The sequence below is a fragment of the Copadichromis virginalis genome, linkage group LG14, assembly GCF_057382275.1.
Source record: "Copadichromis virginalis isolate Kocher_CV1m ecotype Utaka linkage group LG14, C_Virginalis_male_GT1.1, whole genome shotgun sequence".
Taxonomy (NCBI): domain Eukaryota; kingdom Metazoa; phylum Chordata; class Actinopteri; order Cichliformes; family Cichlidae; genus Copadichromis; species Copadichromis virginalis.
The window spans coordinates 31,018,460-31,045,719 of record NC_140631.1 but is presented as its reverse complement, the minus strand read 5'-3'; the positions used below and the strand labels follow the sequence as shown (position 1 = coordinate 31,045,719).

General features: G+C 41.2%; 1 protein-coding gene across 1 annotated transcript in view; it reads left to right on the top strand.

The window, feature by feature from the left end:
* Window positions 1–27,260, top strand: part of dph1 (diphthamide biosynthesis 1) — a 75,126-nt gene that overhangs the window by 32,105 nt on the left and 15,761 nt on the right. The window contains exons 4-6 of the mRNA XM_085430415.1: window positions 20,236–20,357; window positions 23,792–23,946; window positions 25,442–25,563. Of these exons, the coding sequence (XP_085286541.1) occupies window positions 20,236–20,357; window positions 23,792–23,946; window positions 25,442–25,563 (399 nt within the window). The remainder of the gene's footprint in view (window positions 1–20,235; window positions 20,358–23,791; window positions 23,947–25,441; window positions 25,564–27,260) is intronic.

Below are 27,260 nucleotides of genomic sequence, written 5' to 3'. Positions count from 1 at the left end.
GCGGAGCGCTGTTGACGTCGACTGAGAAAATTGTCGGGCGGTGGAAGGAATACTTCGAGGACCTCCTTAATCCCACTGACACGTCTTCCGGGGAGGAAGCAGAGTCTGGGGATGAGGGGTGTGACCCACCAATTTCCGGGGGCGAGGTCACTGAGGCAGTTAAACAACTCCTTGGTGGCAGAGCCCCTGGTGTCGATGAGGTCCGCCCCGAGTTCCTGAAGGCTCTGGACGTTGTAGGGCTGTCTTGGTTGACACGTCTCTGCAATGTTGCGTGGAGATCAGGGGCAGTACCTGTGGACTGGCAGACCGGGGTGGTGGTCCCCATCTTCAAGAAGGGGGACCGGAGGGTGTGTTCCAACTACAGGGGGATCACACTCCTCAGCCTCCCCGGGAAAGTCTATGCCAGGGTGCTGGAGAGGAGGGTTCGTCCGCTAGTCGAACCTCGGATACAGGAGGAACAATGCGGTTTTCGTCCTGGTCGCGGAACACTGGACCAGCTCTTTGTCCTCTCGAGGATACTTGAGGGTGCATGGGAGTTTGCCCAACCAGTCTACATGTGTTTTGTGGACCTGGAGAAGGCATTCGACCGTGTCCCTCGGGGCATCCTGTGGGAGGTGTTGCGCGAGTATGGGGTGTCTGGCCCATTGCTACGGGCCATTCAATCCCTATACAACCGTTGCAAGAGCTTGGTTCGCATTGCCGGCAATAAGTCGGACTCGTTCCCGGTGGGTGATGGGCTCCGCCAGGGCTGCCCTTTGTCTCCGGTTCTGTTCATAATTTTTATGGACAGGATTTCTAGGCGCAGCCAAGTGGCGGAGGGCTTTCGCTTTGGTGGCCTCAGAATCTCATCTCTGATTTTTGCGGATGATGTGGTTCTGTTGGCTTCATCGGGTGAGGGCCTCCAGCTCGCACTGGAGCGGTTCGCAGCCGAGTGTAACGCAGCGGGAATGAGGATCAGCACCTCCAAATCTGAGGCCATGGTTCTCAGCCGGAAAAGGGTGGAGTGCCCACTCCGGGTCGGGGATGAGTTCCTGCCCCAAGTGGAGGAGTTCAAGTATCTCGGGGTCTTGTTCGCGAGTGATGGGAGAAGGGAGCTGGAGATCGACAGACGGATTGGGGTAGCTCAATTTTGTTTCCTATTTTCAAATTAAAAAATTGACATGCATTCCATCCATCGCCCACTTATCTAAAGTGAGGTTGTGATTAGGGGTGGGTTTTTATAATCGATTTATCGATTAAAATAGATTCTGGCTTGGATAACGTAAAATCGATTCATTAAAATCCTGAATCGATTTTTTAATATTAATTTATTTTGCCCGAAATGCCAGAATCTCAGGTGAAAGATCACAAAATTTCAACAACCACCAAACAGCTAAGTCAGTAAATGAGAGCAGGTACATGGCTTCTGCACAAAGACGTAAACACACAGCGCGGACCCGTGGATCAGAATCAGTGAGATGTCGCCTTTCTCAGCTGACGGTCGGGGCTGAAAGCCGACAGCTCGCTGATTCTGATCCGCGGGTCCGCGCTGTGTGTTTACGCCCTTTTTGCGCTGATCATATGGCTGTTAGTTTTATCTCTCTCCAAACAATATTGACTGAACCAGCAGCAAAAGAAGATCCAAACTACGCTTCACATAAACATCGTCATGAATTCCCTCTGACTTTTGCTGACTTTTCAGGATAAAAATCACACTTCATGCACAGCTCTCTCTCTCTCTCTCTCTCTCTCTCTCTCTCTCTCTCTCTCTCTCTTTTCTGCATTATTCGCTTGCTTGTTACGCACAAGTCTACCGTTGTTTACAGCGCTGTCGGCCGACGTTTTTTTTTCCCTTTTACTTACTTCCGAAAAGTAAACCTAATTTCTGCCGTTCAATTTTGAACAAATTTAAACTTTTTAAAATTAAGCAAAATGCAAAATGCTTAGCCGTGTCTCTAATAAAACCGCTGTAACTTCAGAGGTAATGTTCATGTGTTGATTAATGGGTTTCTTTCGTTTTTGCTGTACTGCAGATTATTTTTATAAAATCCCAGGCCAGGAAAATCACCTTCATGTTTTTCTGTGTTTTATCTTCAGCTACTTTGACACAAAGGCCTCTGGTGTGATGCTCACACCTTTGATAAAGTCTTGCATGTGTCAGCTTCCTTTTAATAGATACAAAAATATGTAAATGTACTGATCTGAATTATAATATTTCCGACTGTCAAAATTTCCCAGATTCAAATCGAATCGAATCGAATTAAATCGAATCATGGATCGAATCGATTCGGGACCTTGTGAATCGGAATTGAATCGATTCTAGAAATCAGTGACGATACCCAGCCCTAGTTGTGATGGCACTAGGCTAACCTGGATATTTTAGACATCCCCTTTCCCAGTCAGGCTTTCCAGTTCCTCCTGGGGAATCCTGAGGCCTTCTCAGGCCAGTTGAGATATCTGAACATAATCTCTCCAGTAGGTTCTGGGTTATACCCTGGGCTCTTTCCCAAGTTTAGCATGGCTGGAAAACCTCTAAAACGGGCCGGCAACCTTTCTGATAACGAGTGCCATCTAAAATTTCCTCAGAAGTCAGTGTGCCATATGATTACATTAACAATAAATTTAATAACGCTCTATATGAACAGTTACACACTATATAGAACAACTTTATAGAATTATATATATAGAATTATATCTGCTCACACAGATATGTAGAGCCAAATACTGTCAATAAGGCCTGTGCAATATTCTGAAGGCAGTTAAACTTGTGAGGTAGTGATGTCCAGCAGGTGAAAAGGCAAGCTCCATGAACACGCACAGCTAGTATCAAGATGGCGCCGGTGAGGTCGGCTGCCGTCACAACTGCTCCGACCACTTTTTCTTTGTTTTTTAAGTTAGTTTTCAGCGTTTCTAAATCGGCAAAATCATCACCATTGGGTACATTAGGTATGACAGTGACACTCTTGTTTCTATTGGTGTACAATGTACTCACAATTCGAAGTTTTTAACTCCGGATCCGAGCTGGCCGAGTGAGAACTTGAGGGAGAACAAAGGGAAGCAGCGGCGGCCTAGAGGGAAGCGAGCCGGCGTCAGGAACAGGCTGAGAGCTCGTGCACACCGCACACCTCTGCCTAGCATCCTGCTTGCCAACGTCCAGTCACTGGAGAACAAGCTTGATGACCTCAGGGCCAGGATAAAGTTCCAGAGAGACATTCGGGACTGCAATCTCCTCTGCTTCACCGAGACATGGCTGAACCCAGCGGTCCACGCCATCCAGCCGGCCGAGTTCTTCTCGGTTCACCGCATGGACAGGACACGAGACTCGGGGAAGTCAAGGGGAGGCGGCGTGTGTTTAATGGTGAACAACAACTGGTGCAACAGTGCGAACGTTGTTCCTCTCACACGCTCCTGCACACCAAATCTGGAACTACTGTCCATCATGTGTCGTCCTTTTTATCTACCTTGGGAATTTACATCGGTCATTATAAGTGCCGTTTATATTCCACCACAAGCGGACACGGTCACCGCCTTATGCGAGCTGCATGAGGCACTCACACAGCACCAGACACAACACCGGGATGCTGTGCTTATTGTGACGGGGGACTTTAATAGTGCCAACCTCAAACGCGCAGCGCTGAACTTTTATCAACACATACCTGCCCCACCAGAGGTGAAAGGACGCTGGACCACTGCTACACTACGGTCAAGGACGGCTACAAGGCACAATCTCGCCCTCCGTTTGGCAAATCTGATCACGCCGCCATCTTCCTCATGCCAAAATACAAACAAAGGCTGAAACAGGAAGTTCCGGTTCAGAGAAAGGTCGCGCGCTGGACGGATCAATCGGTGGCCGCGTTACAGGACGCACTCGATGACGCAGACTGGGACATGTTCAGAAACAGCTCAGACGATGATGTCAACGTGTTTACGGAAGCGGTTGTGGGATTCATCGGGAAACTAGCGGATGATACCGTGGAGACAAAGACTATCACAACGTTTCCCAACCAGAAGCCGTGGGTGGATAAAACCATCCGTGACACTCTGAGATCCCGCACCGCTGCCTACAACACGGGACTCACGACGGGGGACATGGACCCGTACAAAGCCGCGTCATATAACGTGCGGAGGGCGGTGAAAGAGGCGAAGCAGCGCTACGGGAGGAAACTAGAGTCACAACTCCAACAGAGTGACTCTAGGAGCCTGTGGCGGGGACTAAGGACAATAACGGACTATAAAGCACCAACAACCGGTATGACGAACGCGGCCGTGACTCTGGCAGACGAGCTGAACACTTTCTATGCTCGCTTCGAGGCTGCAGCTAAGGACTCCAACGATGCTAGTGCTAGCGGCGCTAACAGCTGCAGACAGGAAGATACTGCCAGCACCGGAAACGTTCTCGTCATCTCCGAGCATGAAGTAAGGAGAGCCTTCAAGAGAGTGAACACCAGGAAAGCAGCAGGACCAGACGGCATCCCAGTTCGTATCCTCAGAGACTGCGCATACCAGCTAGCTCCTGTGTTCACTGAGATATTCAACATCTCTTTATCTCAGTTGGTGATCCCCACATGCTTCAAAGAGTCCATCATTGTTCCTGTCCCGAAGAAACCCGACCCTGCTTCTCTCAATGACTATCGCCCTGTAGCCCTCACCTCAGTAGTGATGAAGTGCTTTGAACGCCTGGTCAGAGACTTCATCATTTCTTCACTACCAGACACACTGGACCCACTACAGTTCGCTTACCGTCCAAATTGTTCCACAGACGATGCCATCTCTCATCTCCTCCACACATCACTCACTCACTTGGACACTAGAAGGGGGAATTATGTTAAAATGCTCTTCATAGACTTCAGCTCTGCATTTAATACCATAATTCCCTCCACACTCACCACCAAGCTGGAGCATCTGGGACTCAGCTCATCTATGTGTCAGTGGATCTCCAACTTCCTAACTGGCAGACCACAGGCAGTAAGGATGGGCGGACATGTCTCAGCCTCCACCACTCTCAGCACTGGAGCCCCCTAGGGGTGTGTTCTGAGCCCCTTGCTGTACTCTTTGTACACATATGACTGTGTGGCCACTACCAGCTCCACCACCATCATCAAGTTTGCTGACGACATTGTCGTGGTGGGCCTGATCTCTGATAACAACGAGACGGCCTACCTGAAGGAGATTAGGAATCTGGAGAACTGGTGCCAGAGGAACAACCTCCTTCTAAACGTCAGTAAGACAAAGGAGCTGATAGTGGACTTCAGCACTAAGCAGGAGAGGAACTACCAGACCCCCGTCATCAACGAGTGCCCAGTGGAGAGAGTGGACAGCTTCAAATACCTTGGAGTTCACATCACGCAGGACCTGTCATGGTCCTCTCACATCAACACCGTGGTGAAAAAGGCCCGTCAGCGTCTCTACCACCTCAGACACTTGAGAGACTTCCAACTGCCCTCCAAGGTGCTCAGGAACTTTTACTCGTGCACCATAGAGAGCATCCTGACGGGAAACATCTTAACCTGGTTCGGGAACAGCACCATGCAGGACAGACGAGCTCTACAGAGGGTTGTGCGATCAGCTGAGCGCACCATCCGCTCCGAGCTCCCTGACCTGCACTCAATCTACAGCAGGCGGTGCTGGACCAAGGCCAGGAAGATCGTGAAGGACCTCAGCCATCCCAACAACAGACTGTTCTCTCTGTTGAGGTCAGGAAAGCGATTCCGCTCCCTGAAGACCAACACAGAGAGACTGAGGAGGAGCTTCTTCCCGCAGGCGATACGGTCTCTCAATCACACCACCACACAGTACTGACCCACACATATGGTTCTTACACACACACTGGACATTCTGGACATTGTTTTCACTTCATCACTTAAATCACTTTAAGCATATTTGCACTGCACAAGACATAATGTGGATTGCACAACACTGGTCACTATATTCTTAATTTCCAGTTAATACTTGTACAGCTGTTGTTATTGTGTATATATTTATTTATTTATTTATATTTTTTCATACGTTCTTATATAGTTCTATACTGTGTATTGTGTATTTTGTTGTACAGTTATTTTATTTTCAACTTTAATTTATATATTTTATCTTATTCTTTCCCAGTTAAATTTACCCTTTTTAATTTTTCATATTTATTTCCTATCTTATTCATAGCCTTTTCCCCTTTTTTTCTTTTTTTTTTCTTCTTTAGGTCACGAGCAGTTGTCTAAGCATTTCACTGCATATCGTACTGTGTATGACTGTGTACGTGACAAATAAAATTTGAATTTGAAATAGAATTTAGCTATGGATTCCAGCTGCATTCGTAGTTCTGCAAACTTTGAGTCAAGCTTTTCAGTTCAATCAGCTGTATTTCGATGTCCTCTGTGTCTAGCCAGTTAATGTGAGGTAAATCCAGCTGCTTATTAAAGCTTTCTGGTTTGATCAGGAAAGAAAATATTGGTCCACACCTGAAAGTCCCGAAAACACATTGTGAATTCTGTCTCGAGTCTACGGATGTATCCGTGTGTTTCCGCGGTGCTAATGCGGCACTGAGCCGACAGCTCCTGAAGCTTTTGAAGTGTTGTAATGTGGAAATTTCAACATCACTTGAAAAAACTGCCAGCTAGCAACATCCCTCTCACCTGTAGGCTAAGTTGTTTTTAGCCAATTACAAGTTGAATCTGGTAGTTGGGGTTGTTAGTTAAGGTACTGTCATTAAGAAGCGGCACAACTATGCGAGCTAATTTGTGATGTGCACCGCTGGCCCGGCCATTTATTTTTTTTAATGCACCCTCTCAGATTAATTCACTGCGTGTCATGCCCAGGGCTGGACTGGGACAAAAAAATCGTCCGGGCATTTTGACTAGAGACCGGTCAACCAGGTATTATAGGAAATGCCATAAAGCCTTGATGTACACTGTCTTGTTGGCATATGTAGGATTTCTATACATTTTACATCAGATGAAAACTTTGGTTGTAAGATTCAGATAATTATTTATTAAAAGCTAGATATTTTAAATGAGAATAAAAAAGTATTTCTTTGTGCCCCCCTTTCCTTGATAATGCCCTACCTGGCCCCCCTGGCAAAACTTTGCTAGACCCGCCCCTGCACAGTTACCAGCTGTCAGCTACATAGAAAAGGATCCTGGTGTTATTTGTCTCTCAGAAACAGTTCATAACTTCCCTTCAACTCATTCATGTCACCTAAAAGGTAAACCTGTTTCTCCGTCACCTGTTCAGCTCTGATGATTCAGTAAGGACATCTCCTGGTTTCATCTTCATGTTTCCCTCTCACCAGATAACCAGCTGACATCATGGCCAGCAGCTTTTACAGTTGTGGCTTAAATAAATTCTAACAACAGCTTATCAAGCTTAAAGGTGCTGCTGTTGTTTAATGCGACCTCCGCTGGTTTCTTCTTTCTGGCACAACGTGGGCGATAAATAAGCTACACCTAAACTTGGTTTATATCTGACCCAGATAGACTGCAGCTCATAATTTCTTACCTGTTATGAAGTTCAGTTCACCTGACAATCGGAACGGTGGCCGGCTTGGGTCTCTCCTCCTGCCTCCCCTTTCCCTCATCCACCTGCTGGCCTCTGTGGAAGCTCCGCCATAACCACCACCAAACAACTGAGTTATTTTTACACATCGGCCACCATCTGGCCAATCCACCACCTTTCATTGTTTATATTGTTAGCCCCCCTCAAAAAAACACCAAACAAACAAAAAAAAAAAAACCCTGTCGGATCATAAGAACGAAAAATCACCATCAGCCCACGGACAAATGCCCGGTATGCCCGATGGCCAGTCCAGCTATGGTTGTGACATAAGTTAACCCTTTGCATGCCAGCTGTGCCAGCTCTATTAAGGGAAATTTTGTATTCATTAAATGTTTTAGTGGCAGGGATAGCTCAGTAGGTAGAGTGGTCGCCCCATGATTGGAAGGTCAGGGGTTCGAATCCACTGAACGGCTACCCTGAGGTACTCCTGAGCAAGGTACCGTCCCTAAACACTGCTCCCCGGGTGCCTGCCCCGGGCCCACTGCTTCACTGAGTGAATGGGTCAAATGCAGAGAAAGTAATTTCCCCACGGGGATCTATAAAGTATACATTATTATTATTATTGTTATGTTTTATATTATTATATCAACATATTAACAAAATTAAACATAAACTTCTCCACAAGAGAGGGCTAACTCTTGCTCTGTTGTCCATTTCTTACTCAGCTGAGCTTCCCGTTCACCATGCAATGAATGAAACAGAATTTACACTTGTCTGCACAGGCAGAGAAGATGTTCTCTGACTGTTTGATCACTTTTTGCTGTTATATCACAACCAGTTTTGACTGGAACAAATTCAACAGTTTCAGACACATTTGCTGGTGAGTTTGTGTTGTCTTCTAAATGTTGGAATCTTGAAGTTTTGTTCTTGCACTAGAAAACCTTGTGGAAATTACCTCGAATGTTACTCATGTGGTTCAGCCTTGGTTTCACGATGTTTATAGTTTATTTGCTTGTGATGTGATTTATTAAATATTGAATTAGATTAGCAAAGGTGTTGAGTGAACATCCCTGTGTTGTCATACACAGTGTTCACCCTACTGGACTTGCTCAGTGGACTGTAACCAAAATCAACTATGAACAGCACAGCGAGAGTGCTCTGTAATCAACAATTTCTGGGTAAAAAAACCAAAGATATTTAAGAATCCAGTTTTGATAAATTGAGGATTTCTTCCATTTTTTTCTTAGAATTGTAACCTTCTAACATGTTTTTGCATGTTTTTCAGAAATGGTTCATTTAAAAAAAATTTTTTGATTTAGTCCCCACATTTTTTTTTACATGTGGGCTTCCCATGAATGCCTTTGGTGGGATTAATTACATTAGGTCGAAGAAGAGATGAATGCATAGTTCCAGGCAGTAATCTGTGTCTTCAAGGAAGCTTTGGTGTTCCTGTGATAGTGCAGTGGAATTTAATACCCTATTATCTGTCCTCCTTAGTACTTACACTGATTCCTGTCTTTATGCCCTGCAGATCTGATAAACATTGTATCAAACTCAATTTAGTTGTCTGTATTATTTCTTTTGAGATCCCTAGAGATTAGATGCATTCCTGGTTATAGGCCTGGCCCTGAGATTTTTTTCCTTTCCTCCTTAAGCAATACCAGCCCAACAGCACTCACTTACAATAGCTGTTGCCATTTTTTTTCTTTTTATGAAATTGGATTGCAGCTCTTTAATTGTGCAATGCTATGCTATATAGATTGGGGGCTCTATCTTGATAAAGCTGTAGGCTTTTCCATAATGACCCATGGCTCAGGCTTTTGAATAAATGCCATGACAAATAGATGAGATACACTCACAGAAATAGTGGTAATGATGCTGTTTTTTGCAGGGAGTTAAAGGATTATCTAATAGCATTACTGAAAACATCTGTCTAAGCATCATCCCATATTTGCTGTGTTGCCCTTCTCTCTATTTACTCATTCCTGGCAGATGTTCAATGACTCTGGTTAGACTGTCATATTTTACTGGGGGTTTTTCTCTCCTATTTTTTTTTCTGTGGAAGACAGGCAGCCCAGGATTCCTGTGTCAATATGACATTGAAATGAAGTGAAATATGTAAGGGGAGAGGCATCAACTGCAAGCAAAAGGAGTGGAAATCATTTAATCCTCTTGCTCAGAGCCCCATGCCAAATTTATTTTGGAAGGGAATAGTTTGTTAGGATATCTATGTTATATGTGCAGAAAGCAGATTATAGATATCAGATTTGCTAATATTACGAGCCCAGCAGAAAACAGCTCATCTGTCTTACATAGGCTGTCATCTCCTCTTTGTCAGTATCATCATTTTCATCTTTTGTGACCTGCGCTCTCTTGGTGCTCTGTGGCAAGAACTCCTGTTCTCTCGTTCTGCCTTTCAACACACGTGTTTGTCATCATTTGCCTAAAATGAACTAAGAAATAATGGAGGTTCATCTCTAGTTAGCCCCCCTGCTGCCTTTGGGGAAAAGCTTCTTTTCCTGGGCCAGTCTGTTTTTCCCCTTGCCAAAGCTTACTCACACAGTAACAATGGGCTAATGGGGGCAGATATCTGAAATGTAATGTAATTAAAAGATGCACTTTTTCCAGACATAGGAAATAATGCACGTGTTTTCTGTGTATAGGAAAGTCAAGTTTGTGTCCTAATACACATATTAGCTTGTGTGTGTTTTGTCTTGGGATGCAAACGCACCACATATTCTCATTTGTGCTGTCTGCCCTCAGTGGCAACTGTGTAAGAGCAGTGTTACTGCACCTGTACCCACCTTGCCAACCTGCTTGTCACTTTGTTTCCTATGAGGCCATTGTGCTGCCTTTGCTATTATTAGATTTCAGATGTTAAAATGTCGATGGTAACACAGTCATAAGGACAGCCCTATGGACACTTACTGTGTTGTATTCTGCAGCTGCACTGTAGTGTTTCCAAGGGTAGACTATAACAATACAGACTATCCTGTCTGGAGCAAGTTCTGTGTTTATGCTTTAGCCAAACCCTATTTAATTAATGCATGTTATGTTACACCGACCTCTTTGATGCATTTACTTGGAATGCACAGGTTTGTCAAGAACCGATAAAATACCACTTTGCCCTTTTCAACCCTCAGCTCTTTTATTTTCTTCATGCTACATAATGATTAATTCTGCTGTATCGCTCAGATGTGTTAACACAAACACGTGTAAGGGTAGCTATGCCTTTGTGCTATGGATTATACTATAATACTTTAAAGCTTATGTTAAAACTTTGTGATTAATACTTTAAAATGCTTTAAAAAATGTTTTATTATCTGTACTTAAATATTCCAACTCTTGCTTGATTCAGGTTTTGAGCTCTTTTGGGGGAATTATGAAGATCAGTGATGTGCATTTTCAAATTCTTGATAGTCAAACAATTGATCTTCCTCTTGTCTTTCTAGATTTCACCAGAATCTCTGAGTGTTTTATTTTTTATTATTTACCAAAACTTATGAAGTCCACAATCTGAGAAATTCAGAAAAACAGAAATAACAAAATCCATTCTGGAAAGTAATTGAAACTAAACTGAATTACAAAATAGAATCTAAGTAGAAAATACAAAGCTATAATAACTCTGGCAGGTAAGCCTTGAACCATTTAAGAAGGATTTATTAGTATGTGTAAGAGTGTCTTGCGTGTCTTGCATAAAATTTAGTAAAATGCAGCCACTCATTGCTTTCATTTTTAACCAGCAATATAGTTCAAACACAATTTATTGAGGCATTTCTTTTATTATGAGTTGAGCCAGCTAATTCAGAGTAGCCTTCTGACCCTACTGTTTATATGGAAAATAGCAGATGAAGGTATAAGCTAAGTGCCTCTGCACACCTTGCATAGATCATGGGCCAGATTTACTAATGAGGCCACATTAGCTTTAGGATACAGTTTTTAGAATTGGGTTGATGGGAGAGGAAAGATCTGTGGGTGGTTCACTGACAAAGACACAGGCAGTTTATTTCAGCCATGACTGACACATTCAAATAAAAGCAGTTCAAATTAGCAGGACAACAACAAGGAGATATAATGAGGGAGAATGTTAATCTACTATCAGAAATAATAGAGTGTAAGTGCTGATTTTAAGCATATGTTTCCCTTCGGTAACAGCATGACAGTTCAGATCCAGGAGAGGCAAGTAAATCAGAATCACTTTGTTTGACTGAAACATAGAAACACTACAAGATCATCTCTCACTGTAAAATGTAACTTAATGTAATGTAATGGGCATGTCAGACATCTAAGTTAAAACATGTATGAATTTTGTATTGGAATTACCCACTTCCCTCTGTTGTTAACTTCAGTTAAGTTCTGCTTCATCAAAATACTAGTATTGTAGAAAACCATATAGGGGTTTTGGCTATACTCAGGGTCAGGACTTCAAAGCTTTGAGCCATCCACCCATTCATTTATCTGCTTATTCTCAAAACTTCTTCCTCTGGCTTTCAAAGAAATTACACCTGTAGTGGAAGCTGTTACAGCCTTTTTTTTTCTTAGCATTATGCATAATTTGTGGAAAGTTGTCTGGTGCAGACATTAGTAAATTATGTTTTTATAATTTATTTTAATCATATTTTCACCATATTGTGTGCTTTGAAAGGGAAATGTTTACAGATATGTATGCCAAGGCCTGCTGGAAAAATCCCATTTCCACACATCAGTTGCAAAATTGACACTCAGCCGCTTTAGTAAATACAGACAGGCAGGGTTTTATGCTGGTCTTCATACCATAAGGTGAACCTGACAAAAAAACTGTTGTAAAATTCAATTCAATTCACCTTTCCTAATTCAGTGCCGGTAGTCTCAGAGTGCTTCATATTGCAAGAGTAAGTACCCAAGAATTTGGGAGGAAAAATCCGACAATTAGAGAGTTCATTGTGAACAAGCACTTGGCGATAGTGAAAAGAAAGAACTCTGTTTTAACTAGGAGACACTTCCAGAATAACCAAGATCAGAGAGGGGCAGCGATCTGGAGCAATCGGTTGAGGTGTGATGGAAAGGGAAAGACAAGTACAATAAATAAATAATAAATAAATACAAGGCAAGGCAAGTTTATTTGTATAGCACAATTCAACAACAAGGTGATTCAAAGTGCTTTACAGAGATATTAGAAACAAAAACAAATAAAAAGCATGGACAAGGACAAAATGCAAACTGTAGGGAAAACTTGACATGCAGTAGCGACATGTAAATGCATTAGGAATGGAAAGGAATGGCTAAGTGCATCTTGGGAAGTAACCCCATGTAACCTGAGCATATGCCAGCATAATTAATAAATGGCTCAGGGTCACCGATCTAGCTGTAAGTACATACGTCATCAAAAGGAAAGTTTTTCAGTCCTGATCTTTATAAACTAGAGAGTGTGTCCGTCTCCTTAATCCAAACTGGGACCTGGTTCCATAGGATGAGCAGCCTGATAGCTGATAGGCCTTCCTACTGTTCTACTCTAGGAACCACATGTGCTCTATTGGGATAATAACCAATGTAAGGACAAGACTTCGGTTGGATGCACATTATAATTCATTGTGATAAGCTAAAAAAATGTTCTCACCTTCAGTTTTTGCTGCAACAGCTTTTTCATTACCATGGGCATTACAATATGTTTAGTGACACTGTATAAGAAAACACAACAGAGAAGCAGTTGGGTGTTTTGATCAATTAGACACTTATTGATATTGGTTGATAAGTTATTATACTATTAATATTGAAATATGCATGCATAGTTATACTGCTGAGAAATAGCCACCGCTATCCCTTAGAGATAATGGATATCAATTCTCGAAATCTCAAAAATGAACACGTTTCAGTTTATAAGGTTATAAATTAGGATTACCATTTTGATGCAAAATGAAAAGCACTGCCATTAAGCCTTACCTGCCCTTTATATTTCTTTAAGATCAATCAGTAATCTTGTTTAATATCCATCTGTATCAGTAACCGCCTAACTGTTTATTTTCAATAACAATTAAGTATTTGTTGTACTGTTAATGCTCAGTACGTGCATGCCAAAGAAAACAAAGTTGCCAGACGCTGCTGATTAGTTTCAGTGTGGCAAAGATATTACTCTCCAAGATATTCCTCTATAGTGCTTTTCTGAAAATGGTACAGCTTGCAGTGTATTGTAATGCATCCTAATATAGAAAACCACAAGACTCGTATATTGGTCACCTTGACAAAAGAACATATAGTAATACTTGGTTTTCTGAAAACCACAGTCTAGAGGATCCCATTGAGTCCACCGCAGCATACACCGAGTGAAAGGCAGTGAGACAGTCTGGACAGATATCCAATACATCAGGGTCAACATATTCACAGTTCCGCTTGGCAATTTAGAGTCAAAATCTATTTGCATTTCTCTGGAGTAAAAGAAATTCAGCGACCCTGGAGGAAACCCACACACCCACCAGGAGAGAATGCACACCTATTATAGCAAGGGCTTTGGCTGAAGATTAAAAATAGAACTCTATTTTGCAAAAGGACCTTGCTAACTATTAAACTCTCCTGCCAAAGTAACAGGTTTTGGGTTGCTGATGTTCACTGTCATAATACCATTTAAATTAAATCAATAAGCTGTATTTAAAAAATAAAATAAAATAATGAAAGAAACCTTTCTGTAGCATAAAAACTGTTGTTTACTGATGTTTTACTACAAAATATGTAACATTTAAAACCTTGCAATTTTGGACAAACTTTCATTATGTTCTTACTCATTTTGCTCTTCTTGTAAAGCTACTGCTGAACAAATTCATTTACATCAGCAGGGAAATAAGGAGGCATGCAAATTTGTAAATTGGATTAGCCCACCTGATGATCATGGATGACTGTGATAAATTCAGCGGTTAACCACCCTCAGCCCACTCCACTCTACTGCACCCCACCCACATACACACAATACGGACATTATCACCCTTAAAAACAAAAAGATCTGACAGTCTAGTTGACAGTTCCCACACTTGCTGAGTAATTCATGGAATACATGTTATTCTAGTGAAACAGGCTTGGTAAGTTGGAAAATGTGGGTTTGGCAGATAAGCATTTTAATTACCCCTGGGTCAAATTTCAAAATTTTTTTTGTATATTTTACCTTTAAATTTACTGGTTTCTCAAAACAGAAAAGTAATGATGTTAGTTAGCGATACAGTTAGGGCACATAGATAATATATAGGATAACAATACAATACAATCACAATACAATACATTAAAAAAAAAGAATATAATAGAAAACGCTATAATTTTGTAGTTAGACTCCCCAGCTGCTTTATTAGGTACATGTTGATGTTAGCGTGTTAGACCCTGTTTTGACTTCTGAATTGCTTTAGTTTTTATTGGCATAAATTCAACAAGGTAGAAATTTTCCTCAAAGACTTGAGTCCATATTGAACAGGATGGCACAGTTACTCTACATCCATGAGGAAACTCTCCCATTTCTCCCATTTTGTGGTATGATGTGTTACTCTGTTGAAAACAGACATCAGAAAATGGGTTATAAATATGGTTATATATGGACATAGTTGTCACCAATATTCAGGTAGGTTATTGCTTTTAGATTATTCTAAATTGATACTAAGGGGCCCAAGGTGTCCCTAGAAAAGATTAACTAGCACGAATTGGGACTCCTCTGTCTGAAATCTTGCGGGAAGCACTTCCAGATTTATGGTCCTGACAGTGATCACTGTCTTAAATTCTTCCATAACTATTGCCATCATTATGTTTTTCAACAGTGAGGTCTTGAGAGAGATCATTGGTTTTACCCACAATAAGATGTTTCTTGTCTGATACCTTGGTAACGAGGCACTTCTTTAAAGGCATCAGTTGGGACTGACCCAGCTGATATTAATTTGCACTATGCGACAGGATTGCTTTTTATTTGTGTTCCTGTTTCTCTTTAAACTTTATCCGGTCGTTAAGTCTGACACTAGCCGTGTCTGGGCCTAAACTCCGCTGCAGGTCCATATATCAAACGATCACTATGGCATTACTGAGAGTTGAAAAACGGTCTAAAGTCTTTCATCTTTAATAAAATGATCAGCGTTCTGTTCTACCAGGTGTAACAATTGAGTTTAACATCCAGGCATCCATGAAAACGGAATTTATGACATTTAACGGAGTTAGAAGTTAGCAGGAAGTTAGCTCGCTAGCTTCTATCTAAATACAATATAGCATGTCCTGACTGCGGGGTTTTGGAAACAAATTAAAACGTACAGCTCTGTTATCACTTCCAACATAAATGAAGACAGAAAACTAAACAGCAGTGACGTTTGTAGGGTTACTGAAGTTGGGCTAGCTGATATATAATGATGTGCTACGTGACCGCTAGCGACACAGCTATGTTAGCATAATATAAACAAGATAACTTTCTTTCCACTCGATAAAAGTTAACGTGAGTGTTCTCGGTGGTCAGGAACAAATGTAATCGCATGGCAGGATGCTGTAAAAGGACCAAACTTCAGCCAGGAGAACAACTGAGATAATCCATCCATAATACGAGGTTAGTCATTCATATACTGTTGCATGGGCTGGGCTGTAGTTACATCCTAAGGTTTTAAAAACTGAGCTTAAACAAATGATTAGCAGTAATAAAAGCCGAGGGAGGTCAACAGTGATGACTGACTGTTTTAGGAGCTTTTTGAGATTAAATAGAAGAAAATACATAACGTTAACAACACAAAAGCCATATTAAACGCAGACTACTTTAGGCCCGGAAGTAGGATTCATCACGTCATCACTTAACGACCGGATTCTTCTACCTTATTCTAGTTTCTTTGCCACTACTCCCTCAGTTTTCATCCGATTTTCACCATTCAAATTTTAAGCTGTTCTGCTCATTCTGCTAATGTCAGCTATATGTTGTGGTGCTGATAACTTTTATACTTTTTGAAAATTAAGCTTTTTATGCCATTTTTGGGCCCATTTTAATGACTGGAACCACATTATCAGTGTGATTACCAGTTTAGCTTGCCAGGCTGAGCCGTGTTTTAGCTCAGTGAGATGAGCAGCCGTTTTCAGAGCAGGAGGCCGGAGTTCGAATCCTACTTATGGCAACATTTTTTTCAGTAAACACTTTAACTTTTTTTTAACACTTTTCAGAATAAATTTCAGCTTCTACACCCCTTTTCAGCAGAAATTTCAGCTCTTTCACCTCTTTTCAGCATGATTCAGCTTCTAATGGACCCTTCACATTTTTCTCTCACCATATCTGTCTTTGGGACAAGAACTAGTTTGGCTCAGTGAGATGAGCAGCTGCCGTGAGACCTGGTGGTGCAGGTTTGAATCCTACCTGTGGCGGTTGTCATACTTCTTCTCTGCTTGCACTCAGTGTGCTTTATTGACATTGTTCAGTGTACCCTTTCATATACAACAGTTTTCAGCAAAGACTTCAGTTTCTACAAAGTGTTTTCAGCAGATAGTTCTCCTGCTGTTTTCAGATTCCACTACACGGCATTCACACTGCATTTTTGCAGGAAATTCAACTTTGCCTAGTTACTGATAGATTTCAGCTGGTGCTGTGACTTCCCATGCCTTTTTAAACCTCCCTTTATTCAGGTATTCAAAAGTTTTTTTCCCTTTTGTCATTTCTCATCATTACACATAACTGAATGTATGGACATCAATGGTTTGATTTCTTTACATATGTGGATTGAATGGTTTGTTGCCAACATCTGGTGAAAATTTCATATTGATAGCACCTTTTAGAATTATATTTACACTGAAAATTGGTGATGGGTTCAACACTTTATCTGCTGCACAGACACAAATAGAAATTAACACGCGCTACCAGAGCAAGCAGTGTTAATACTATAAAATGTATAATGTAATCATAGTTTTCAGCTTGCTCAGAGTTTAAATATGTCATTGACATATTAGCTGTGGTACAATGGAGTTTTATAATGGAAAGTTGTTTATATATCATTTTTTAAACAGTCGTTTGTTTTTTCTCTCAGGCTAATGGGCCCAATAGTAAAACTGTCAATGAAATATATCTGCAACTTAACACATCGCAAAATACTCAGAACCTTAAATCAAATGTTATCTAGACAGATGGTGGAAGCCTGTTAGTTTAATTTAGTCTGGTAATTTTCATGAACAGATAAGTGTCATCTGTGACAGAATGGCTTTGTGTGGCGCAATCGAATTGTTCAGAGACAAGAGAAGTTTTGCATTCTCTTTGTCTGCTGCAACATCTTTGAGGTGTAATGCACTGGTACCGACAAGTTCTCTGCTTTATTGTGACATCAGAAGAAATTCCTGTCAAAGTCAGGAAAAGGAAATTGGCATCAGAGCACAGACCAGAAAGATGCATTTACTTTTATGCTTACTCAACTGCATTAGGACAATGATGCAGTGAAGAAAAATGCCATTTATGTAAAAACACATCAGTTGTTTAAACTATTGATAAGTGGTGATACAATCAGCTGGCAATACTTTTACACCGTGTGCGCGTGTGTGCACATGTGTACTTGGATGCATGTATTCCATTCTTGCTGCAGACTCAAGCTTGTTTTTGTAGCACACACCAGCACAGTGGTTTTTGTAACGGAGATTCAAATCAGTTGGCAATTTCTCACACATATTGAGCTGTATGCTAAAGAGCTAATTAACAAGGGCTGTTATAGAGTTCACAAGCTCCTCTGACATCTTAATTAGATCTTAATGACATTTCAGTTGGAATGGCTGAACTGAGTACCACAAGATGAGGCAAAACCACTGCTGATATGCAGAGAGAAATCGGAACTGTGCAAGACACGGGACACCAGTATGCGAAGCAATAGAGGAGAGGAGTGATAGTTGAGGATGTGAAAGTGGAAAAAATCTAAATAGGGATGGATCGAAGGACATTTTGGCTTTATGTCTGTACAGTAGTGTCCTGTGTTGAGATAATATGATTGTGATTTACACTGATACACATTTCAAGTTGTTGTCCTCTCTCTGTTTTTTCTCATCATGCGTCTTCGTTCTGTTTCGCTCTCCCATTGGGATATGGGACTATATGTTTCCCAGTAATTACTCTGTCCATGTCCCAGTAGCATTACACATCTCATATCAGCCTCTTAAACAGATTCTTAGCATTTATTACCATAAAATTTCAATGTACTTACCCTGGAAATAACTAGATACAGCTTGCACTGCCAGTGTAGTAATGATATTTCTGGCAGATAGATGGCTGATTAGATACAATAATCTTCTGTAGTGCTGTGTTTTGCATTGTAGATGGTTTTGCGTGGTCTGCAGTGAATTGCAGGGGAAATCTTTTTTTTTCTTTTTCTGGTGGACAGTATTTTTAGCTGAAAGGTTGTTGCACGTTTATGAAAAATAATCTTTCCAGTGAGTGAGAAACCTTAAATGATCCCTGTTATTGTATCATTTTTAGTGATCCTTAATTACCTTCCTGCTATTGGCTAGACATCCAATGGTGCACAAACAGATGGATGCAGACAAAATCAAAACCCAGAGAAAGAGAGAGAGCCACTGATTCAAACCTTTGAATGCAAATATTTATTTATCAGATGAGTTGCTCTGTCTGTGTTTTCCTGGGCTCAGCTGGCCTGTACTCCTTTCACTTGAGAGCTGCTATTATAGGAGAAGGGACAGGGACATTTGGAGAGGAACTACGTAGAAATCCAGGGGACAATGATGAGGGGCCTAGAGAGAGCACAAACTAGAGATTACATGAGAGAAATTGAGAGAGGAAAGGCTAAATAGAAACTTTGTGTGAAGCCCCTGGCGAGGTGCAGAGCGAGGAATAAACAGAGTAGATGTTGGTTGAAAGATTGGGCAGCAGGAGACGTATTACTAAGAATCTGTGGGTTTCTACAGATGTTGTATTGTGTGCAGCCATTTCTGTTTATCACTTTCCTCTCCTTTCCCCAAGTCCTCCTTCTCGTCTCAGTTCTACCTCTTCTGTCTAGCCTAAATCTGTCAGAATACAGCCACGAATACCTGGCAACAACTTCATTTTACAAACACCCCCTTGTCTACCCATCTTCCCTCCCTTACAATGCCTGAAGCTTCTGTTCATTAGCTCTTTTTTGCTGTTACTACCCGCTTTTATTCATTTTACTTAGTCTTTATGGGTTTACTTAGCATTTTATTTGCCCATAAAGGGTGATATGTGTAGGCACTTGTTTTTCAGTAGCACAATCTGCAATTATTTTTAACAGTACTGAGTCCACAGATGCCTGTGTAATTTGTTAGTGTTCCTTTCAAGAAGGCCATGATTATTTTCTCCTTTTACATCTGCAAAGTGGAACATTAGGGCCCACATGGTCTGTGTATTTCACAGCCTTCACAGCAAATCTGGGAAATAGATTGTTAAAGACCTCTGCAAACTCTAATCTATTTGTATCAGTCATACATTTCCTTTTGTGCTTCTCCTCTTCGTCTAGCGTTCTGTCTGTGGCCAGGCTAACTGATGACCCATTAACCCTCGTCTGGCAGGGCTTTAACTATCAGACAGCTTGTACTGTACTTTGGCCGCTGGCTCCCAGTTATAAGGAGCAAAAGAATAGCAGTGTGTCACCCTGATGTACTGTGAGTCAGTCATTGACTGGTAGCTTTGTCAGATGCTATATAGTCTACTCAATCTGCAGCAAGTGGATAGGAGTTGATCTTACTCAGCTCGCTTATAATCACACCATGCCTTGGATGCTATGTGTGTTATTCGCTATGGTAACAAGCAACAGCATATATGGTCTGTAACAACAGTGATTAGAGCCTCTGCCCAAATTCCAGGTTCACAGATGCAGATACATTTGTGATGGGGGATGTGACGTACGGCGCCTGCTGTGTGGATGACTTCACTGCTCGAGCCCTGGGAGCAGATTTCATGGTGCACTATGGCCACAGTTGCCTAAGTGAGTCTCTGTTTTTTTTTTCTCTCTTCATGACTCTTCGTGTAGAGAATGTCAAGTGATCTAGCATCGAAGACACCCACTTACTAAGAGTGGGTTGCATTAAAAAAAAAAGAAGCTTCAGAACATAGACATACCAACAACGACAGACTCACAGACAAAGCCATCGATCAATGGAAAATGTTACTAGTTGGTGCATTCTTCCCAACTCTAGTTTGGAAAGCATATCAGATGTTTGGAGCCTGGGCATCACATTTACTCAGCAGATCAATGGAGGACATGCATTAGAGCCGTTCTTTGAAAACCTCAAGCAGTTCTCGAGGACCTTCACCCTCGCCCCCACTGTCTGCCTTTCGCAGAACATGGGAGGAAATGTTAAATCAATAGTTTTGATATATCTCTGCCAGAACGACCTCACCTATCCCAAATACCAGAAATGACCAACAGAATTTTAATACTACTGAAAAACTCTCTCTTTCGCTCTTTGGCTTTATTGTGTTCATTGTGTTAGTCTTTGTGTATGTGCTGTTGGCATATTTATAATTTGATTATCATAGAGCAATTATGTATGCAGGCATGTATGTTTACAAAAGATAAGATATGTACCTGTTTCTGCTGAGAGTAGCCCAGCAAATGCAAGGATAAAGGCGTTAAAGTCTTTGCGGGTTGGGATGGAGATCAGATATTAATTGATGGAAGAGATTAAAAAAAACAAACAAACCCAAATGGACTGCAGATCCTGAGAGAATGCAAATGTAATGGTGGTGTCGTGCATCCGTTCCTGACCTTCATCTCTCAGTCGTGAGGACATCACTGCACTGTTTCCCCAAGATGTCAGCCACCTGTGGGAGATGAAAGACACGGTGTTTTGTCTGACTTACAGAGGAACTCTCTCTCCCGCATTCATTCATTTCCCTTTCATTTCCTCTGCAGTATCTGCTTTTGAGAGTAGTGGTGTCCTCTCATATTTCCTCATCATAAAGCACCTCCAGTTTGAGCCGGACAATATGGGCAACATCATAAAACCGTGTTTTAAAGTTCTAACATTGTTTGCAGATATGAGTTTGGGGACTTTTTTGTTGATGTTTAACCTGAATACCATAGTAGTTGGAACAGAACAGCCTGAGATAAACTGGGGAACATACTGGAATCAAAATATAGAATCCAAAATTGAACTCCAGGAAGGAAAACTGTCAGGAGATAGAAGCTCTCCTCCGATAATGGCAGGAAAGTTTTACTGGTCTTCCTTAAACATCATGAGTAGATCCTCACTATTAAAGTCATTTCAGAGCATGGCCATGGCACTGATTTTAGAGTAGCTAGTCGTATTTGTGTGGTACTGGATAACAGTTTTGTCATTTTTATAACAGCCCAGGTAACAGTTCCCATCTGTAGACACTTGCTGTGGGATTGTTATTGTATACGACTGTATTGATTGTTTTGAGCAGTTGAAATGTTGTCAGCAGTATCAGATTATGACATTAACTTTAAGTGAGAACCCTCTCATGTCCTGCTGTTAATGTTTGAATTCATTGTGAATCAATACACTGTTTGGATTGCTCCATCAGGTAATAGAGAAGTCTTCAGATGATTGTGGCTATGGTGAATAGCTTTAGATAATAAATTTAATAAACATATAACCTTGACTGCCCTCTACAACGCCACAGTACCATATTGTATTACATTTCTATTTTTATATATTGCCCTCTTCACTCACATCCGTTTTCTTGTTAAATTGAGCTCGTTTGTGTATTTTGTGCCATTCTCAGTTCTTTATTTTATCAAGCTAGGTTGCTTTAACAATGTAATTCACCAACTTTTGGGTCAAATAAATGTCATATCTTATTAAACCATAATAGCATAGCAAGCGTCTCTTATTTCATTATATAAATGCTAAATCCATTCTCCAATCCAAGTTAAATGCTATCACGTTTCCCCACATAGATAATCCAGATTATTTCAGGACCACATTTTCAATATGCCAAACGATTGGCTTATTGTTCATGAATTATACAGAGGTACAATATCAGAATAGATTTTGTTTTTACATATTGATTTTTAACAGACCATTTGTAACCAAGCCAGTATAGCACTATGTCCACCCTTTTGTTCAATTTGAGTGTGCATTTGTGTTTGTTTTCATGGGCATTAATAAGCAGCTGTGCTAAGTGAGCTTATTGCCATGAAAAGGATAAAAACCAGTGATGGTGCAAGTGAGTCGTGTCTGTCTCATTGACTGTGTCTCTGATTGCAGCACCTAAGTGCTCTCAGGCTACCATGCTAATGTGAACACAGATCGATGTCACTTTCCTCTGCCCTTTTATGTTTTGGGAGTGTCTATAAACAAGCAACAGACGGTTGTTGGTCTCAGTCTAGATTTTTACCTATCTCCCCCTCATGATGTATTTAACTCCTTGGTTTCTCACTCAGCGTGTGGCCTGCAGCAAACCCCACTGTTTTAAATATCTATCCATCTGTTCTCCTTTACTCGGTGCTGAAATGTGAGCCCATTCATCACCTCTGTTCCCAGTTAATTGACAACCTACCCTTCACACTCAAACTAAATACCCATAACACACACGCTCGGTATCCTGTTACTTTTTCCACTCCTGCCTCCCATTCCAAAGCATTTGCTCTTTATACAGTTTATTATAAAATCATCTGCCCACACCCCCAAATTAAATTTCTCTATTTTCCAGCCTACTTTCATGGGAATGTTTCATTATTCTCCCATTTCCATCACAGCTGCCTTCAGTCCTTTGTTAAGACGGCTCTTATGTTTTCCCACTATCCCCTCTTTATTCACTCCCTATTATCTGCACATTGTTGAGCCTTGCTCCCATATCGCTCTCTCTCTCAGTGTTGCTTTAATCTAGGCCATCAAGTGAGCTGCACTTGTTCATAAAGCATTTCAACCATAATGGGCCATTTGCTTAATTGTAACAAAAAAGTCCCCTCGCTTCTGATCTGCAAATTAACTGTAGCACGAGAGGAAGACCGATTATAATGATCAACACAAACAATAATTCTTCGTTCTTATCTAGACCCTTTCCCCCCTTGTTTCTTGGACTCTCCCCTGCTTTATTCAGCATCTAACTCAGCATGTCTGTCGCTACGTCTCACAGGCCCGGGCGCGTAGTAAATGGTCTGTGAAATTAATGGCATTAATAGTAATCGCGTGTGTCCTTCTCCTTCCCTAAATAATTGAGGTCTTTGCATCAGTTCCTGCACGTGCTAGACTCTCACTCATGTTTCAGTTATGTCACATAGGTGCGTACCGTAGGATCTTTATATTTGCAGTATGCTCACATACGGTTTATTTGTGTAGCTGTATTGCTGTGTATATATGTTTATGTTTTGATGTTGCATATACAGCAGTCTAAAGAAGCAGGACTGAAGTATTCATCTGTCTTTCTTTTGTCTTTGTCTTGCTGCAGTCCCCATAGACTCGACTGCAGGTATCAAGATGCTGTATGTGTTTGTGGATATCCAGATGGACAATGCACACTTCCTGGACACAATCAAGTTCAACTTCTCTCCTGGACAGTCTCTTGCACTCGTCAGCACTATTCAGTTTGTGGCGGCGCTGCAGGTGATTAAGCGCCGGTTCTGTCAGACTTTGTGTGCATTTGTGTGTGATTCTCGCGTCGGAGAGAGCTGACGCACACAGTTATTGTCACTTGTATTTTCCATATTACATAAAGAGTATATTTTTCTGTACAGTACAGGAATACACACACACACACACACACATCTCTGCATTTGTACAGTATACTTTTTTTTGCAGTTCCTGGCTTTTATGAACAAGCTCACACGCCGCTCTTAAAGCTCAGTTCAAGTGTGGGTTTGACAAATCCGGCAGCAGTTATTTTGGATTTGAAAGGTGCAATGAACTCGGAAGGCCGCTCGGTTCAGCATCGTGCTCAGTAGTGCTCTTTATATAAGCAGTGGCAGCAGCTATAGTATTAAGCTCGAGCAGCCTTCTTTCAGGCTGGCTGCCTCCCTTTTCTATAATGCATTTTGCTGCTTTCATATGCTGTGTTGAACCAGCACCACTTTGGACGTTTACTAATGCAACCACTGCTATTTTTAAATCAAGCTCTACCGTAACAGGTCACATTATATGATGGGATGTTTGAGTCCGCCTATGTGTATATGTCTGCATAAGTCTCTATGTTTTGTATGCATGCTTGCTCTCACTCGTGTCTTATGTGTGTAGGCTTGTTGGGGTCACACAGTACGGGCAGGAGAAGTTCACCCGTATTCCTTGTGGACTGCCTTAAATTAGCCTTAAATCGTTTGTTTATCCTCAGAACACACACACTTTTTCCCTTTTTTTTTTCTTCTTATAATAATTGTTCACTCGTTTTCTCTTTTCATCTAAATGAGTACACATGAACTAGTTCATTTTTCTAAAAATTAAAGCACTCTTTTTTGGTGCTTTGCAGAAGCATGAGGATTTAAACACCAGTTGTGTGTTAAGAGTTACACTTCTGGCAGAAAATCATTCATGACCCTTTCAGTATCACTTGAAGTTGACATTTTCAGTCTTTTAAAAATATTATATTATTATAATATTCTATATATTTGCACCAGTGGTAATAGTGGGTAATCCCCTATCTTCTGACTTTTAATTCTGTTTTTCCCTTTTGCATACATTGAATCGAGACCACAGACAGTTGCACGTTTTTATTCCTCTGGTTCATATCTTTAGCATGCTCAATTTAAAATAAAACAATGGACACTACATTAAAGTGCAGGTCTCTGCATTAATATCACTTGATTTACATCAAATGTAAAATTGCAATGCAAACCTCGAAACCCATTAAAAGGCAGACTTGGCTTTAATGTAATATCTATTGTTTTGTTTTACTTAAATGTCCTACAGCACAGAGTCTGATGGAAGATGAAGAAAAATGTTTGGTCTGTATGTTTTCTGTAGGTTCAGACTCAGCCACATTCATATTCAATGCATCTCTTGTTATCTTTCCATTATTAAAAATGTAAAAATGAACCATCAAAAGTGAAGAACCTGATTAAATACGTGCACAGAGAATATAATCTCTTCTCCTTCCTCCATATTCTAGGCTGTGAGTGCAGCCCTCAAGACAGAGTATGATGTGCATGTCCCACAGTGTCGCCCTCTGTCACCAGGAGAAATTTTAGGCTGCACCTCCCCTCGCTTGGAGCGCCATGTCAATGCCATTGTGTAAGAAATCTTATTCCTCCTGTCTCCCACCTTACAGTGTCTGCCCAGTTCCTTTTTTTTAGTTAGCACAGATTAGATAGCTGCAGAGATCCAGCATTGGCTCATCCAGCCATTGTCTTCTCTCTCCTTTCCTTCCATAGTAAAGCCTGCTATTGCCATGCCCACCCATGTGGCATGAGTAATAATCTGTATGCCATAATGCCTGTCACACCAGACAGAGCTGGCTGTGATAACCAGCCATATCTGTGAGCTATAAGGAGCCAGAAACGGCCACCTTGAATAGCTTGAATTGTATGTATTCAGACACCTTTGGCTTGTTTCAAGCCAGAGTCAACATATTCACATGTTTTATAGTTTAGATTTAAGGAAACGCTTTAGCAAAATATAACACCTACTATACGTTGCCATAGTAAGGATTGACAGGTTTCCTTGATATATTAGTTTCAGCTTGTCTGATTGCCCGTTTTAATTTCTTATTTTCCCCATTTATTTAATCTTAATCAGAAAAAAAAAGATGATGCATCCAGTCAGGAGCTGCATGTACCCTAAAAGACTACTTCCTGTGTATTTTCACAAAAACACCGTTCATGTGCGATGTGTCAAAGTGATGCTTATTTTGCCTGTGCTGCAGGGAGGAAAACGCTTGGCAAAGTAACAGGTCCAACTAACAAACAACACCTCCGCAGCTACTGTGTGTCTATACATCTGGTGCTGGTCTGCAGTAGATAAATCTTATGCTTTGTAGTGCACAGTGAGATGATGTTCCCTTGATATAATTATGCCGAGGTGCACAGCCCCATATGTCTGATCTGCACACATCTAATGTTTGTCCATGCGATTAAAATCTCCCAGTGCGTAACAGCTGCACAAGGACGGGCTTTGCTATATGCATAAGTGGATACAAAAGTGATGTGTACTGTGTGTCTGTTTCAGTGTGTCTCTTTGTATGCGTGAAAGCTGTGGAAGGGTCAGAGTGTGTTTCACCTTCTAATCCAATGTGCGTTGTCTTTGATGTGTCAGCTGGCTTGTGCAGAGGTGTGCTGGGAGAGAAAATCGATTAGCCTACCTGAGGGATGTATGTTGCTCTCTTTCTCATTTAATCCACACGTGTTACATTGAACACATGAGCAATGATGAGGACTTTAACCTCACTGGTAGCACCATCCCCTAGTGTTAAATTTCAGTCTAAAAATATATAGCTGAAACATTTTATTTTGATGTGAAAGCTATATCAGAAGTGCAGCTACAGCGAAATGGTTTCCCTCTGCTGATCAGTCTCTTTTTACTTTAACGAATTATTCGGGTAATAGCGCTTTGATTGTTCACTGTCACTAACGAAAGCAGAGCAGATCTGCTCTTAATATGATTTCTTTTTTACAGTGCATGGTTTTGTTCAGCACCTGTATTATAGCAATAAATGAATATTTAATATCAAGTCATCCTATATGAATTCGAAATGAGCAAGTTCCCGCAAAAAGTGGTGTGTGCTCAAGCTGTAATTGCATTTTATCAAAGTTTTGACCCGCTTGAGCAATATGAAGAATGAATAGTGATGCATTAGTCTTTAAGGGTGATTTTGAAGCTCTAAAAGGTCTTAGTCTCTGTCATTTCCATAATGAAAAGTATTTTTAAAGTGTATTGAAATGGCCATTCGCCCATTTCGATCTGCCACCTCTAGCTCTCACTCATAATAGAAC